Below are 14,638 nucleotides of genomic sequence, written 5' to 3' on the forward strand. Positions count from 1 at the left end.
CAGAAATACAAGGGGGCCGAAGGAATGTGGACTTAATGAAAAAGTGAGTGACCATGGTGCAAGAGGTACATTGAAGTAGCTTAATTAGATAGAGAAGGACCAAACGCAAAATAAATATATGAAGAAAGAATGAATGGATCAAGAGGAAGGGGAAAACCATGCAAATTGTGTTTGAATTAAGTTGATGAAATTCTCAGGAACAGACAAAATAAAATTGTATGAAGCTGCATGTGGAGTCAAAGCAGGCAAGGGTGCTGTGGAAAGTTACAAGGTTAAGGATAGCTGTAAGTAATTGTGTCTGTTTAAATTAGGTTTACATTTACTTAAAAAAATATCTTATTGCCCACCTTTCATTTCTGTTGCCCACTTTTTTCTTGTCAACTCTTTCATGTTAATCTCATCAGATGTAACTCCGACAGGAGAGTCTCACCAAGCAGGGAGATTGGCAGTATATGCATTTAATAGATAGATAGATAGATAGATAGATAGATAGATAGATAGATAGATAGATAGATAGATAGATAGATAGATAGATAGATAGGCTTTAAATTGTAAATAAACCACGGTGCATTGAATTTTGGAGGAAGCTGTGCCCACAAACTTAACTTCCTCCATTCATGTATCTTATCTAATTACGTGACAGACATTACTATATATTTGCCTTTTTGGATGTACTAAGAAATGTAGTTTGTAAATCTGAATTTATGCTGAATTGCCATATACAAGAATTCATAGGCAAATAATAATTTTAGTACCCTTTTGCAGGAAATTTGTCAGACATAAAATTCTCCTAAAGTTTAATGCTTCTGCACTTAAAACAATATAGATTTTTGCTACATGTTCAAGAATTCTTGAAAGTATGGAATCATGTAATTAGCTTACATTAACATAGGGCCAGAGCCTCCTTCCTCCATTGCTCCAGAGCAGGGGTAGGCAACCTTGGCTCTTTTATGACTCGTGGACTTCAACTCCCAGAATTCCTGAGCCAGGCAGCTCAAGAATTCTGGAAGTCCACATAAAAGAGCCAAGGTTGCCTACCCCTGCTCCAGAGCAAAAGATAACATTGCATAGAAAACCAGAGGAGGACAAGTCTCACCCTCGATGTGCCTTTGTTCTCCTCTGCCTGCTATATATCCTTCGCCACTGAGGGGGAGTGATTCACAACTATGAATGAGCAATGCCACAATTCCCATGCTTCACTAGCACAATATTAATGCATTTATACCCCCTATTTCTGGGATTTTTGTCCAATACTCAAGACAGTGTACAATAAAAATATGAAATAGAAAGCAACATATTTCTTTTTAAAATTTAATAACCAGAGAATTCCAGGGAATAGCAATCATGTGGTCTGAAATGTAAGAATGCAGTAACTACTCTTCCCCGGGAAGAAAGATAAAGTAGATGAATACTGTTTAGAAACTTGCTGATAACAGATTTGTTTTAGCTTTATTGTCAGTTCATCTTACTGGTTCTTCTAAGTACAATCCAAAATGAACAGTTCAGGTTCTAAATACTCTATAATTTCAAGTTCGTCACAGCTGAAATCTATTATATTCTAGAGTACTTTGCCCATTTTTTTGGTAAATAAAGGTTATAATCTATCCTGGGATTAACATTCAGCTGTTAATGAAGGAAAATGATTTTTATTTCTGTTTTTTATCCTACTTGGGACAGGATAATTAAAGCTGAATCTAGCATGCATTTATATGGAAACAATTTTTAGTGAATTGAACAGGGCTTTATTTATGTATAGATATGTATGAAACTTGAAACTTTAATACAGCTAAAGACCAGCATTGTACAATGCCGTAGGTAGGTTGAAGATGTTAATACTGTACATGAATGTACAGTACATGAATGCCTCCTACGTTTTAGACTGCGTATCTGAGCAAAACTCGTTTATTAAAATGTCAGTGATATTGATTCTTGGATTATATATTTTTATGTTGATCTACTTATACAGTGAGGGGAAAAATGATTTGATCCCCTGCTGATTTTGTACATTTGCTCACTAACAAAGAAATGATCAGTCTGTAATTTTAATGGTAAGTTTATTTTAACAGTGAGAGATGGAATAACAACCAAAAAAATCCAGAAAAGCACATCTCAGGCGGGATTTTGTCCCACTCCTCTTTGCAGATCCTCTCCAAGTCATTAAGGTTTTGAGCCTGACAATTGGCAGCTCGAACCTTCAGCTCCCTCCACACATTTTCTATGGGGTTAAGGTCTGGAGACTGGCTAGGCCACTCCAGAACCTTAATGTGCTTCTTCTTGAGCCACTCCTTTGTTTTCTTGGTTGTATGTTTTGGGTCATTGCCATGCTGGAATACCCATCCACAATACCCTGGCTGAGGGAAGGAGGTTCTCACCCAAGATTGGACGCTACATGGCCCTGCCCATTGTCCCTTTGATGCCCTGAAAATGTCCTGTCCCCTTAGCAGAAAAACACCCAGAAAGCATCATGTTTCTACCTCCATGTTTGACAGTGGGGATGGTGTTCTTGGGGTCATAGGCAGCATTCTTCCTCCTCCAAACATGGTGAGTTGAGTTAATGCCAGAGAGCTTGAGTTGAGTTAATGCCAGAGAGCTCGATTTTGGTCTCATCTAACCACAACAGTTTCACCAGTTCTCCAGCATGATAGATGGAGAATCCATGAATGGGTTAACTCTGTCTTCCTGCCCAATTAGACTAAGTCAGTCAAACTTGCCACACCTCTCCTGGGCCAGGACACCTCCCAGTCACGACTTAGTCTGTGCCCAGAAAAGACGTAGCAAATTTGGCTCCCAGAATCCTGCTGAGTCTTCTCTTCAGAGTAATTGGAGCAGGTCATATAGTCCCCCCCCCTTTGTGGATTCTTGTCACCCTAGGGTTCTTCTTCCCCTTTCCAGCTTCAAGCTCTGTCTGAGCTGCAGCCTTCCAAAAGCCTCAGCCTTTCATTTTCGGCGGCCGCCATTTTGAATGCCTGCTGTTTATTGTCAGTTCAGGGGGAGTTTTTCTCAGTTCAGCTGTCTGTTTAAGAATGCCTGAAATTGCAGGAGCTCCTGAAAACGTTCCTTTTTTTTTTTTTAGCTGCAAGCTCTGACTAAGCTGCAGCCTCTTCTGACTCTCTGGCTTTTGTTTTCGCAGCGTGTTTATTGCGGCCGTCATTTTGAATTCTGTTTTTGAATTTTCCAAGTCTTTGGGGAGGCTTTCACTTAGAAATTCTTCGTTACTTGTTTTTTTCAGTGTGCCTGAAGTAGCAGAGGCACGCGAAGAGTTTAACATTTTTTTGCCTTCTATCTGGTCTTGAGGGGAAGGAACAGATTCCCTCCTGTGCTCATTTTCAGTAGCGGCCGCCACTTTGGGCGTTGCTGTCATCCCAGTTTTTCCGGAAAGCTTTGGGCTCAGTTTGTCCTTGCCAGCTCAGGAGGGGGAGGGGGTGGATTTCAAGCATCCCCAAACTACAGAGTTGCAGTTTGCTTTGTCAATCCAAGGGAAGCTGGCCTCTGAGGCGAGGACAGGAAATCTGAACTTTCCTTCCGCAGGACCCACCAGGCTTCAGCATGGGCGGTGAGGGCGGCCACATCCACCTCTTTCTTTGCCAGAACCTCCTTTCTCTGGCTCCACCAACTTCAGGCCAGAGTACCCCCGGAAGAAGTCCGAATGCACCAGGACTTATCCAAGTTTGTGGCTGCTTCGGAGTACATGGCGGATGCATCTTTACATGCCGCCAGGTTCTCTTCTAGGGCCATAGCCTCCAATGTTACCACTCGCAGGCTCCTGTGGCTCAAACACTGAAGAGCGGATGTTAAATTCAAGTGGCACTTGGCGGCTGCCCCTTACTGTGGTGGTCAGCTTTTTGGGGAGGCCTTGACACCTTATTTGGTGGAGAACAAGGACAAGCATAAGGTGATGTCTCATCCTCTTAGACAGGCAGATAGACGGCCTACCCTGTACATCTGCAGGCAATTTTTCCAATCAGGATTGGAGTTTGCTCAGCCTTCCCGCTCCTTCCCTCCCAGGTCTGACCGTCAATTTGACAGCTTTGGTATGTCCCATTCGTGGATTCTCCATCTATCATGCTGTAGAAGGGGCGTTGTCTTACCTGAATACCTTTTCTCAGCATGATGATGGAGAATCCACACCTACCCCTTAGTGTCCGTCAGGTCCTGTGTCAGGGGTATGGGAGCCAACACATCGGAATGTCTTCATTTGCTTTGCCTTCTTCGTGATTGGGAGGTGTCTTGGCCCAGGAGAGGCATGGCAAGTTTGACTGACTTAGTCTAATTGGGCAGGAAGACAGAGTTAACCCATTCGTGGATTCTCCATCATCATGCTGAGAAAAGGCATTCAGGTAAAACAACGCCCCTTCTCTCCTGAATGTTCATTGGCAAATTTCAGACAGGCCTGTGCATGTATTTTGTTGAGCAGAGGGACTAAAGGACTGCAGGATTTCAAGTCCTTCACAGCGTAGTGTGTTACCAATTGTTTTCTTGGTGACTATGGTCCTAGCTGCCTTGAGATCCTCCCGTACGGTTCTGGGCTGATTCCTCACTGTTCTCATGATCATTGAAACCCAACGAGGTGAGATTTTGCATGGAGCCCCAGACTGAGGGACATTGACAGTTATTTTGTATTTCTTCCATTTGCGAATAATCACACCAGCTGTTGTCGCCTTCTCACCAAGCTGCTTGGCGATGGTCTTGTAGCCCATTCCAGCCTTGTGTAGGTCTACAATCTTGTCCCTGACACCCTTGGCAGCTCTTTGGTCTTGGCCATGGTGGAGAGTTGGAATCTGATTGATTGATTGCTTCTGTGGACAGGTGTCTTTTATATAGGTAAAAGCTGAGATTAGGAGTACTCCCTTTAAGAGAGTGCTCCTAATCTCAGCTTGTTATCTGTATAAAATCTTGCTGGTTGGTAGGGGATCAAATATGCAAATCAATTTATAACTTTTTTGAAATGCATTTTTCTGGATTTTTTTGTTGTTTTTCTGTTTCTCACTGTTAAAATTAACCTTTAAAATTAACCTTTATAACCATTTAAATTATAGACTGATCATTTTTTTGTCAGTGGGCAAGCGTACATAATCAGCAGGGGCTCAAATAGTTTTCCCCCTCAATATATGTTACTTGATTAGAATGGATTGCTTATAATTCCAAAATGTACTCCATGTGGCATATAATTCTTAATCAGAAAGAGGGAGAAAGGTGTAAAATTATATTCTGGACTGGTTTTGTTTTTTGTCTGTTGTGATTAAAAGACAACTAGAGGTTAGAGCCACTTTGCAGGAACCAAATATATGAGGTAATTTCGTTGTTATCTTAATTTGGCTCATTGCATTCAATTAGAATTGCTAGAATTGTATGTAATACTAGATAAACCATGTTCTGTTGTACTGTCTTAATCTGATCTTGCTTTGTGGACTCTTTCTTCACAGAAGCAGAAAGATTCAAATCCGGAATATTCCTCCACATTTACAGTGGGAGGTAAGGGATAAGATGGATTATTTTCTGCAGTCTATTTTCCCCAAATTATGTATAAGAAATATTTTTTTTACTATTTCTCCATAATATTATCTAGGATATTATAGTAGGCTTACAGAGGATAAAGTACTTATTGTAATTTGTATTGACTCAATGCCAGTAGTATATGCAAAAAATTGCGAATTTGGCCCCTTTAAGCTGAAATGGCCAATACAGAAGTATTCTGATTTTAGAAACCTCTGGTAAGATCAGAACAGCTTTGGGACATTTCTATAAGGTCAAAGTAGCCCATTTGAAATTTGAAATACTGTACGTGCTTCTATTTGATGTCCAATAGATAAGCATTAAATGATACTGTTCTAAAATTCATATCAGAATAGGTGTTACGAGCATACATTGTCAAATTATCTCTACAACTTTTGCTGCTGTGTATTGTGATTTAGTACATTAAAACGCATGTTCCTGTTGTTCTGTTTTAGTTATGTTTCATATAGTAGACTAACAAAGTGTGACTTACAATTGCCATTTATACGTGATGAATGCTACTTCCAAATGTACCTCAGCTACAGTGAGGTCTTAAATCCATCAGTTTCCATTGAGGCATCAAGCAGAAGAGTTATAGTTCAATGTTAGAGCACATGCCTTGCATATAAAAGATCCTAAATTATATTTGTGTCATCTCCAGGTTTTTCTAAAATCTGAGGGAACTGCAGCACCAAACTAGATAGAACAATTATTTAACTGGAGAGAAGGCCACTTGTTGCAGGAATCCTATCACTAAATTTCAGGTTTTTAAAAAGCTGTCCATAAGTGCTTTGCAGTTATGAAACGCAGAGCAGTTTATAGATTAACAGGTTGATTGTCTTGGTCTGGTTTCTTAAGTCAGCTGGAGTAATGAGGGCAGTGGATCACTTTTGGCCAGCCATAGCTTGAGAATGAAGTCTTAATATATCCGGAAGGTATCAGTTTATGGAAAACGGATCTGTAGAGAGATTGTGAGTGTAATTTGTGGCTTATTGTTTCATTAGTATTGTATATTGTATTGTATATTGTATATTGGAAAGACTTAATTAAACCAAAGAATGAGGCAGTATGGTTACTTTCCATAGTTTTGGAGTCCTAAAAAGATTTAAAAAACCCCTTCAGAACAGGTTGATAGAGGAACATTTGGGGACGGAAACTTTTGTATCAGTAGTCTCGGTTGCAAGACTAGATTATTTTTCCACTCTGGGCAAAGGAGTTGTCAGGAATGACTACACGTGAGTGTTTGTTTTTCTTGGTCATCATTATCACAAATATGATGATTTTGCTCATTAGAAGGCCTGTTGTGCTGCTTTTATATAGAGGCTATTGTGCTAGTAAAATGGGTGGCAATAAAAATCAGGTGATTGAATTTCTGCTTTCGGGTATTGGCTGAAGGGGACAGCTTAAATGTTTAATTCTGGGAAAGGGGGTTGCCTGGCAATCTGTGTCAGCAATCTGTTAGGGAAGAGTGAAACATCTGCAATGGTCTTTCAGCTCAAAGGCTGCACTAGACTTAGCGTGAAAGAGAAAGACTGATATTCTAAACTGAGGCATGTGCAAGGCCCATTTTTTTGAAGAAGATTCAAAGGTTTTATGGAGTGAAATAGGTGTCTTTAATAAACTTAAATTCCTTCCTCTCCCCATCAAAGAAAGAGTTCAAATAATTGGGTCTGCTCATTATAGGGCAGTCACATATTTCCACCCCTAAGTTCTTTTTGTACCTACATACCTTCTTTGTACCTGATCTATCAGCTGTACTTAATTCTCTTCAATATTAAGGTAGGTTGGGAATTGATCTAGCCATTTATAAAATCCCTTACAGCCATTACTTTGTGAAGTTCTTTTTTTACTAGTTTATGAAACAAGAAAAACAAAGAGGAACAGAAAAGACTGGAAAATTATATTCCTTATTCATTAAAAATAGGCTAATTCAAAAGTTGATTTCAATCATCTTAATCAAACAATCATCACTTTCCATTCTGACTGCTAATAAAGTTAAGTTGGAGTCAGTTGAAGAGAGGGCTGATTTGTGCTTTAGTAACTTAATTTGACAATTTTTCAGAATTTTGTTACCTATATTTTATGACTGATTTCTATTTCAGGTGCTAGATGGTCTTTTAGCTCAGCATGGCACAGTAGAGAATGTAGAACAAGGTAAAGACATTTCCTGCTGTTTTTGTTTTTATATAATTTAAAATGCTTTATTAACATTAAACTTTCTTTAGAGACCAATGTACACATTGAATATCTGCTTTATAGTACTTGAAGATAATAAGTTTACTGTTGACCTTGTGGTGTTTAAGAAGATTTTTAGTGAAGTATAAATGCTGAAACATTAACAAACAGATTTTCTTGAAGTTATAGGACTATTTATTCACCCAGCATAACCATTAAAAGGAAGAAGATCTAGGGCTACTTCCTGGATGGTTCATATCTCTTTAACCAGGTCAAAGGTTTACTTGCTGTGACTGCAATAAAACAAACTTGGTTAGTTTTAATTATAATTTAGTTCATTTTGTTACCAAAGTTCAATATGCTATGTAAACTTCAAAAATGACTTAATTCAAGTAATCAAATCTTCTGAGACTCCAGCTATGATATATCACAGAAGGAGAAGCTCTGAATATCATAATGTATGAAGGCATAGGTGCTACTGTATGGGCACTTGAAAATATCTGATTAGCAGAGGGGGGCACAGTAGTTGTCTCCAGGTTTTCTACATGTATCTTAAAAGAACTAGAATATTTGATATTATTCTGAAATATGTTGCTTTGTCTTTCCAAAAGCCAGAAATCCTGTTAGCCTGTACACTAATAAAACTGTGGACTAAGCAATTTTTAGGTCACCTTAAAGAGTTCTAATATTTCTTTTATAAAAAATTAAAAGTAAAACTCAAATGGGAATTTTCTTATAGATGTTTTGATGACTGATAGATGCATGCTGAGGTAGCCAAGTTATTTCCACATTTCTGACATTTCTCTCTGTGATTCTAAACCAAACAATAATTTCAGGTGAGCATATATGCACTCTTTAGAAGTGGTAAGGGAATTTCCAGCCTGTTAATCCTATTTAGATGATTCAACATGGGTTACATTAACTATGAGTTTATTAGATGATTTGCTTGTTCATTGCCATTGGATCTAATTGTCCTGCATTGGTATATGTATGTATTTATTCATATTTATTTGCTTCTGTTGAAAATGGATATCATCATCCTGTTCTGAGATTCAGTTTTTTTCTTTGATATATAAAAGTTTTCTTGGGGTTTAAATTGGGCTGGATGGAGATTTTCAGCATGATTGTTACTTGCTGTGATTTCTTAACATTTAAAATGTTGTCAAATTAGATGAGTTGTCTTATAGATTACTTCTTTCTTGCTATTTAGCAAATGAACACAGTATCTTGTTACAAAAATCACCGCTAACACTACGTATTTTGAGCCTGCATATTTCATCAGTTTATGTACTATAGCAAGAAACTCAAAGCTGTTTCTAACTAAAAGTATCTCAAACCAGAAGATGACTGTAATGAAGGTACTAGTTCATAGGATTATTTAGACCATGTCAATAATGGAAACTAGCTGGTTCTCAGACTATGTGCAGATGGATTCACTTCATCTTAGATGCATATTGTGGCATGCCATTTTATGAAATGTGAAATAGTTAGATACCAAACTTCACTCCGATTTGAATTCTACTTCCCATGTCATATGAACTAAATCAGTGATGGCGAACCTTTTAGAGACTTGAGTGCCCAAACTGCAACCCCAAACCCACTTATTTATCAGTAAGTACCAGGGTTGCATTAGCATTGTGGTGCCCTCGGGGGGGGGGGGCAGGAAGGCGCCTCTGAGTGCCGCCTCTGGCACACAAAAATTGGGGTTGAAGAAACGGCCACCATGGCGCCGCGGGGTGCAGATACACTGCGCAAGAACAGCAGGGCTAATGAGTACTACGCAGGCACTAGCCCCACCCCATTTGCAGCGCTTGCGTGCTCACGGCCCTGTGTGCGCATGCACGCATGTAAAATGCTTCCCCCTCCCTTCCAGTCCACCAATCGACAATGGTTGGTGACCTCTGCTCTACCACCTCTACTCGAGCTTGCTAGTTGGCCGCTTTGCCTCCTTTGTGCTGGGCAGGGCTCCTGCTCTGGGCGGCGGTGGCCTGATGGACCTATTGCTGGCGGCGGCGGCGGCATGCGTGCCAACAGAGAGGGCTCTGAGTGCCGCCTTTGGCATGCGTGCCGTAGGCTCGCCATCACTGAACTAAATAAATGATAACAGAATGATAATGTGTTCTAATTTTGTCAGGTTCACACGAATTTAGTAAAAAAATTCATCCAGTTTCAGAATTTATTTTCAGGTGGGTTTTTTTTAAGATCCAAATATGAAAATGCTATTTTTTTGTATTCAATTTTTCCTATATAAAGTATTATTCTGTGCAACTTTCTCTAATATACTTTAAAACAACCTTAATCTGGAATCACATTTCTAAAATGGAGGAAATGTACATTCAGAAGATAGATATCTTTTAAGTAGCTATTGAGAGCCATATTGGGGTAGTGGTTAAAGCGTTGGACTAGAAAATAGAAAACTTTGACTTCTAGCCCGATCTTAGGTATGAAACTGTGTGACCTTGAGCCAGTCACACACACTTTCAGCCCCAGGACGGAGGCAATGGCAAATCACTTCTGAAGTCTTGCCAAGAAAGCTTTGGACTTGTCCAAGCAGCCTCCAAAAATCAGCTTTGATTCAAAGTCAGCAAAAGAGAAAAAGAAAAATCTGCCTACTAATTTGAGGTGTGCAGACTTGACTAGTTTGCTTTGAAAAGATTGCCACACTAATATTTGCCCTACTCCCATTTTCTTGGATTGAAAATCTGCACAATCTGTATTTTCTTGTTCAGTTGCTATTGACTTTGTACAAGGTTCTACAAAAATGTTTGTCCTCATGATATTTAAAATACACCTTTCTGAAATTTTCCCAGTTGGTTGCCACACATATGTATTTGTTTTGTTTTTGTTCCTTAGTGAACACAGAAGCGGAGACAGCAGTTGTCAACGTTACATATGCAACAAAAGATGAAGCAAAAGTGTAAGTGGTTATGATACTTTCAGGTGTATTTTCCACTTATCCTGGTCTTTTAGTTTTATTCTCTTGGCAGGTTCTCTTAAATTTTCTTTCTGCATTTACAAGTTTAAAAATTGACATAGAATTCCCCGTTGCTGTTATCCCATAAATTTCAATCTGCTGCCGCCTCAATTTTCTGCTGAGTCAGAGCTGATACTAATCAGCTAATGAGCTTTGATTTTGAGAGCAGTGCAGAATAAATATTATAAAATTGGAGTGCCATATATGAGATGTTAAATAATTCTTAAAGCACTTCTTGAAAAAAGGAATTCTGTGCAGAGGAAAGGATTGGCAGGTACACTCTCATGTGTATCCATAGAAGAATAATGGGCATATAAATATAATCAATCAATCAATCAAACTTGGTTTGTGTTCTACTTATGAAATCATAGAACCAGAAATAGCTATTTGGGTCATTATGTCTAGCTCTCTGCTCAGTGCAGGAATCCCAATTCCTGCAGATTTGTCTAGCTTCTCATTCAACATACCCAGTAAAATTGAGCCTGCAAGCTTTCTAAGCAATTGATTCCATTGCTCTTACGTAGGATTTCTTTTTCCTGATACTCAGTTGGAATCTGCTTTTTTGAACTTTAATAAATATTTTTCTGCATTTAGAATAACAGTGAGCATGTCTCGATCTTTTTCTGAGTGACATCCTTCCAGATATATAAAGAATGCCATCATATCTCCTCACTCTTCTTTCTCAGCTAAGCTTTCTCAGTCTTCAATCTCTGTTTATAGAGGTTGATTCTAACCCTTGATCATCTTTGATCTTTGATTCTAACCCTTGATCATCTTCATTAATCCTTCTTGGAGTCTATCCAGTTTGTCTGAAACTTTCAATCATAGCTCTGATTTATCTGGTAAACATTTAGCTTCTCTCATTCAATTGAAATTGGCTTCATTTCATATGCTACAGCTTATTTTTTAAGTAACTATACTCAGAATTATGGTGCAAATTCCATTGCAGCAAGCCATTTATTTAGCATACCATTGTATCTGCATGAGATCTCAGTGTTTATAATCATAAATCAATAATTAAAAAATCTATGCTGAGATTATCAATAATTAAATGATGTTGAAATAATATCACAAAAAATGTAACAACATGATAAAACAATCATAATAAATAGTGTCTGATATTAACCATTAGATGCTCCCTGGAAGAACAGCATCATAACTATCTTCCAGAAAATAGTAATAGACACAGCAAGACCCGGCGTTAGAGCCTGGAGGATCCATAAGGTTGGGTCTCCAGCTGAAAAGTAAAATTGAACCCAGCAACGTAGGTGCCACCAGTGTGAAATGCAAGTATAAAATTTTACTAGTAACCTGTATTTGCCAGTAAACAAGCCACCATACTTTGTATTAACTGTATTTTCAAGGTGGGCTTCAAAAATAGATCATATGGCAGTAGTCCAGCTATGTAATACTGAGGACATTAGCTGCTATTTCGAGTACTCAGGGCTGCTACTAGTATACTAGCCAAGTCTGCCCATCCAGCAGTGTCTATGAATCTAAAAGAAACTCTTAAGTCATGGACCTTGCTCCCTTAGGGCTTTCTCCTCAAGAGACAACACTGGAGTTAACAAGAATCTTAATGAACAATCAGTAATGCTGTCTCCTTTGGATTCAATTTCACACCATTCCCTTCCATCCAGAATCTAAAATGTCCAGACATTAGAATAAGACTGCCATGCTATCACTTTTATGGTTTTGCTACTGTTAATACTGCCAGTAACACAAATACTTATTACAACAATGCACTGTATGATAGTGCTTCCAATACCCAGATCTTGCTTGCAGTGCAGAAAGATATGGTGGTTGATGATATCAAAGGCTGTTGAGAGATCTAATAAGACCAGAAGGGGTGCTCCATCCCAATCCAGTTCCTGACATGTCATTCATCAGCATAAATGGTACCATTTCCATTGAATTTGTCAGATCAAATGAATGCCTATTAAGAAAAGGGCAAGGCTGCAGACCTCTTCAAATAAGCAGTGACAGATGTCACCTTCTGCCTTTCATTCTGCCACCTGCACTCTGAAGGAACTAGGAAAGCATAGAATTAATGTGCAAGTTCCATAAGGTATACATTCATCAAAGGCCAAAAGGAATTCCTGCTGGTATGGCAAAGTGTCCCCTCAGGCACCACTCAAACCCTGTGCACACTGAAGAAACTTTTGGAGTGCGAAATGGTCACAGTAGCCAGGCAAATATTCTTTATGCCTCAGCTATAGGCCCAAATGTGTCTCACCCACACTCAGTCATTCAACTTTTTACCTTTTTTTTGCTTCAGGCATCACTTTGCCAATTTGTCTTAGTAAAGGGGAAACAGATTGACAACCCGAGAAAGGTTGTCCTCAAGAAATCACATCAAGACTGAGGGTCATCTCCTGATGACAACAAGTACCAACAATCAGTGGAACTATTTAGCAGATAGGTGGGAAATTCCATAATTGGAATCCATGCAGTTATGAAGCACTTGGGGCCAACCATCCTCATTGATCAGTTAGCCTTGCAGAGGTCCCAGTTAACAGTATCATATGGACAGAGATAATTTCATCATGGGAGAGAGCTAGCCCTGCTTATCCAGATCACCTCATAGATCTTTAGAGGCAAAGATGATGTTCAACATGTTAAATCAGAGATTACTGGGATGACCCCATGCTTGCCATGGAGGTCATGAAATTCTGAACTTACCAAACTAAAATCCAAGAGCATGAAAACTAAAGTCCCCTGACACAGAAATTTGGGTGATTCCAACATCAGCCCTGATATTAGATACAGCACCTATAGGTTCCCCGTCTTGTCTCTACAGCCCGCTGTATCACAGAAGTAAAATATCCTACCACTGCAAAAGCACAGTGCCTTGTTGCAGGTGTGATATCTTTATAAATCAAGTACACAGACACACACCACCTTTGCTATCAAGACTACTGTAGGACCTCAAGGTTAGGAAGGTAGATCTCAGGGTGATAAAATAGTAACTGATCTAGTCCAATCAGGTTTCAATAATACAAGCCCATCCATTCATCAACTACTAAGCTGATACTCTTTTTACAGACTGACTCGATATTTACCTTCAGCAGTTTTAGGTCAAGATCTCCAGTAATTTGACAACCAGGTCTTGGGTTCAGGGTCAACAAGCCAGGAGTGGAAATCAACACCAAATTATCAATTCTTCTTCACCAGGTATAGCACACTTGCCTCATCTCCCAGTTGGGATTATCTTGGCAAATTCAGGGTTAAATCTATTCCCTGCATTTCCAAGGGGAAATAGCCATCTCACAATCTCACCAATCAACTGGGTGGCCAACAATCTAGTGATCTGTTAGACCCTTGACTCATTGTTCCACATATCCTCTTTTCATTCCAGTATCCTAAAAATCACAACATTAGGAAAAAGCCAAACACAGCAACCTCTTACAGTGCCCACCATTCAAGAGCCTCATGTCTGACCTACATTTTTACATTAGGTTAAGCATCCCTCAGACTTTTAGGAAGCCAAATAAAGCTAGAGTCCAACTTGCACCCCTTGAGCTCCTTCTTCACAGTTGGTACAACCAACTTAGAGATGCTGATGTTACTGGAGGCTCCCAGTCAGGTGTGAATCAAGGCCTCATATTCTGGACCTTTGTGTTAGATTAGTCCCTACTCATCTGCTAGCTAGACTGACCTCTGTCTTCCTTTTGTGCCTTCCATTCAGCCTTTAGCTCCAGCTGAATGGAGCAATGGCAGCTATTGATTTGCATCCCGTCACTGCAGCCTCCATTGCCATTCTAGACCTAAGCATAGCTCACATGCCAGTTCCTGGACTTCATTTCATTTTGCCACCACACCAGAGAGCTAACTCAGCTGGCAGTCAGCCTTTTTAACAACCAGCAGACAAGATGACCTTCCAGGTTAGAAAATCCTTCAGAGAAAGAAATCTTCCACCATTTCTTCACAGCTTCCAAAATACTTGAACAAAACAGTGCCATTCATTTCCACAGTCACTTCAGCCATTGCCTGTTT

At 39.4% G+C, this 14,638-nt stretch overlaps 2 protein-coding genes across 5 annotated transcripts in view; one reads left to right on the forward strand and one right to left on the reverse strand.

Annotated features, from left to right (window-relative positions):
• The window catches only part of IGF2BP2 (insulin like growth factor 2 mRNA binding protein 2), a 76,616-nt gene that overhangs the window by 34,725 nt on the left and 27,253 nt on the right, over window positions 1-14,638 (forward strand). For all 4 annotated transcript variants that reach the window (XM_081328138.1, XM_081328140.1, XM_081328137.1 and 1 more), the window contains 3 exons: window positions 5,424-5,472; window positions 7,596-7,647; window positions 10,522-10,585. In XM_081328138.1, coding sequence (XP_081184264.1) covers window positions 5,424-5,472; window positions 7,596-7,647; window positions 10,522-10,585 — 165 coding nt within the window. The remainder of the gene's footprint in view (window positions 1-5,423; window positions 5,473-7,595; window positions 7,648-10,521; window positions 10,586-14,638) is intronic.
• Window positions 7,919-14,638, reverse strand: part of SENP2 (SUMO specific peptidase 2) — a 69,553-nt gene continuing 62,833 nt past the window's right edge. Inside the window, exon 16 of the mRNA XM_081328142.1 lies at window positions 7,919-7,961. Coding sequence (XP_081184268.1) covers window positions 7,941-7,961 — 21 coding nt within the window. The 3' untranslated portion in view covers window positions 7,919-7,940. The remainder of the gene's footprint in view (window positions 7,962-14,638) is intronic.

This window comes from Vipera berus, assembly GCF_964194415.1.
Source record: "Vipera berus genome assembly, chromosome: 5".
NCBI lineage: Eukaryota > Metazoa > Chordata > Lepidosauria > Squamata > Viperidae > Vipera > Vipera berus.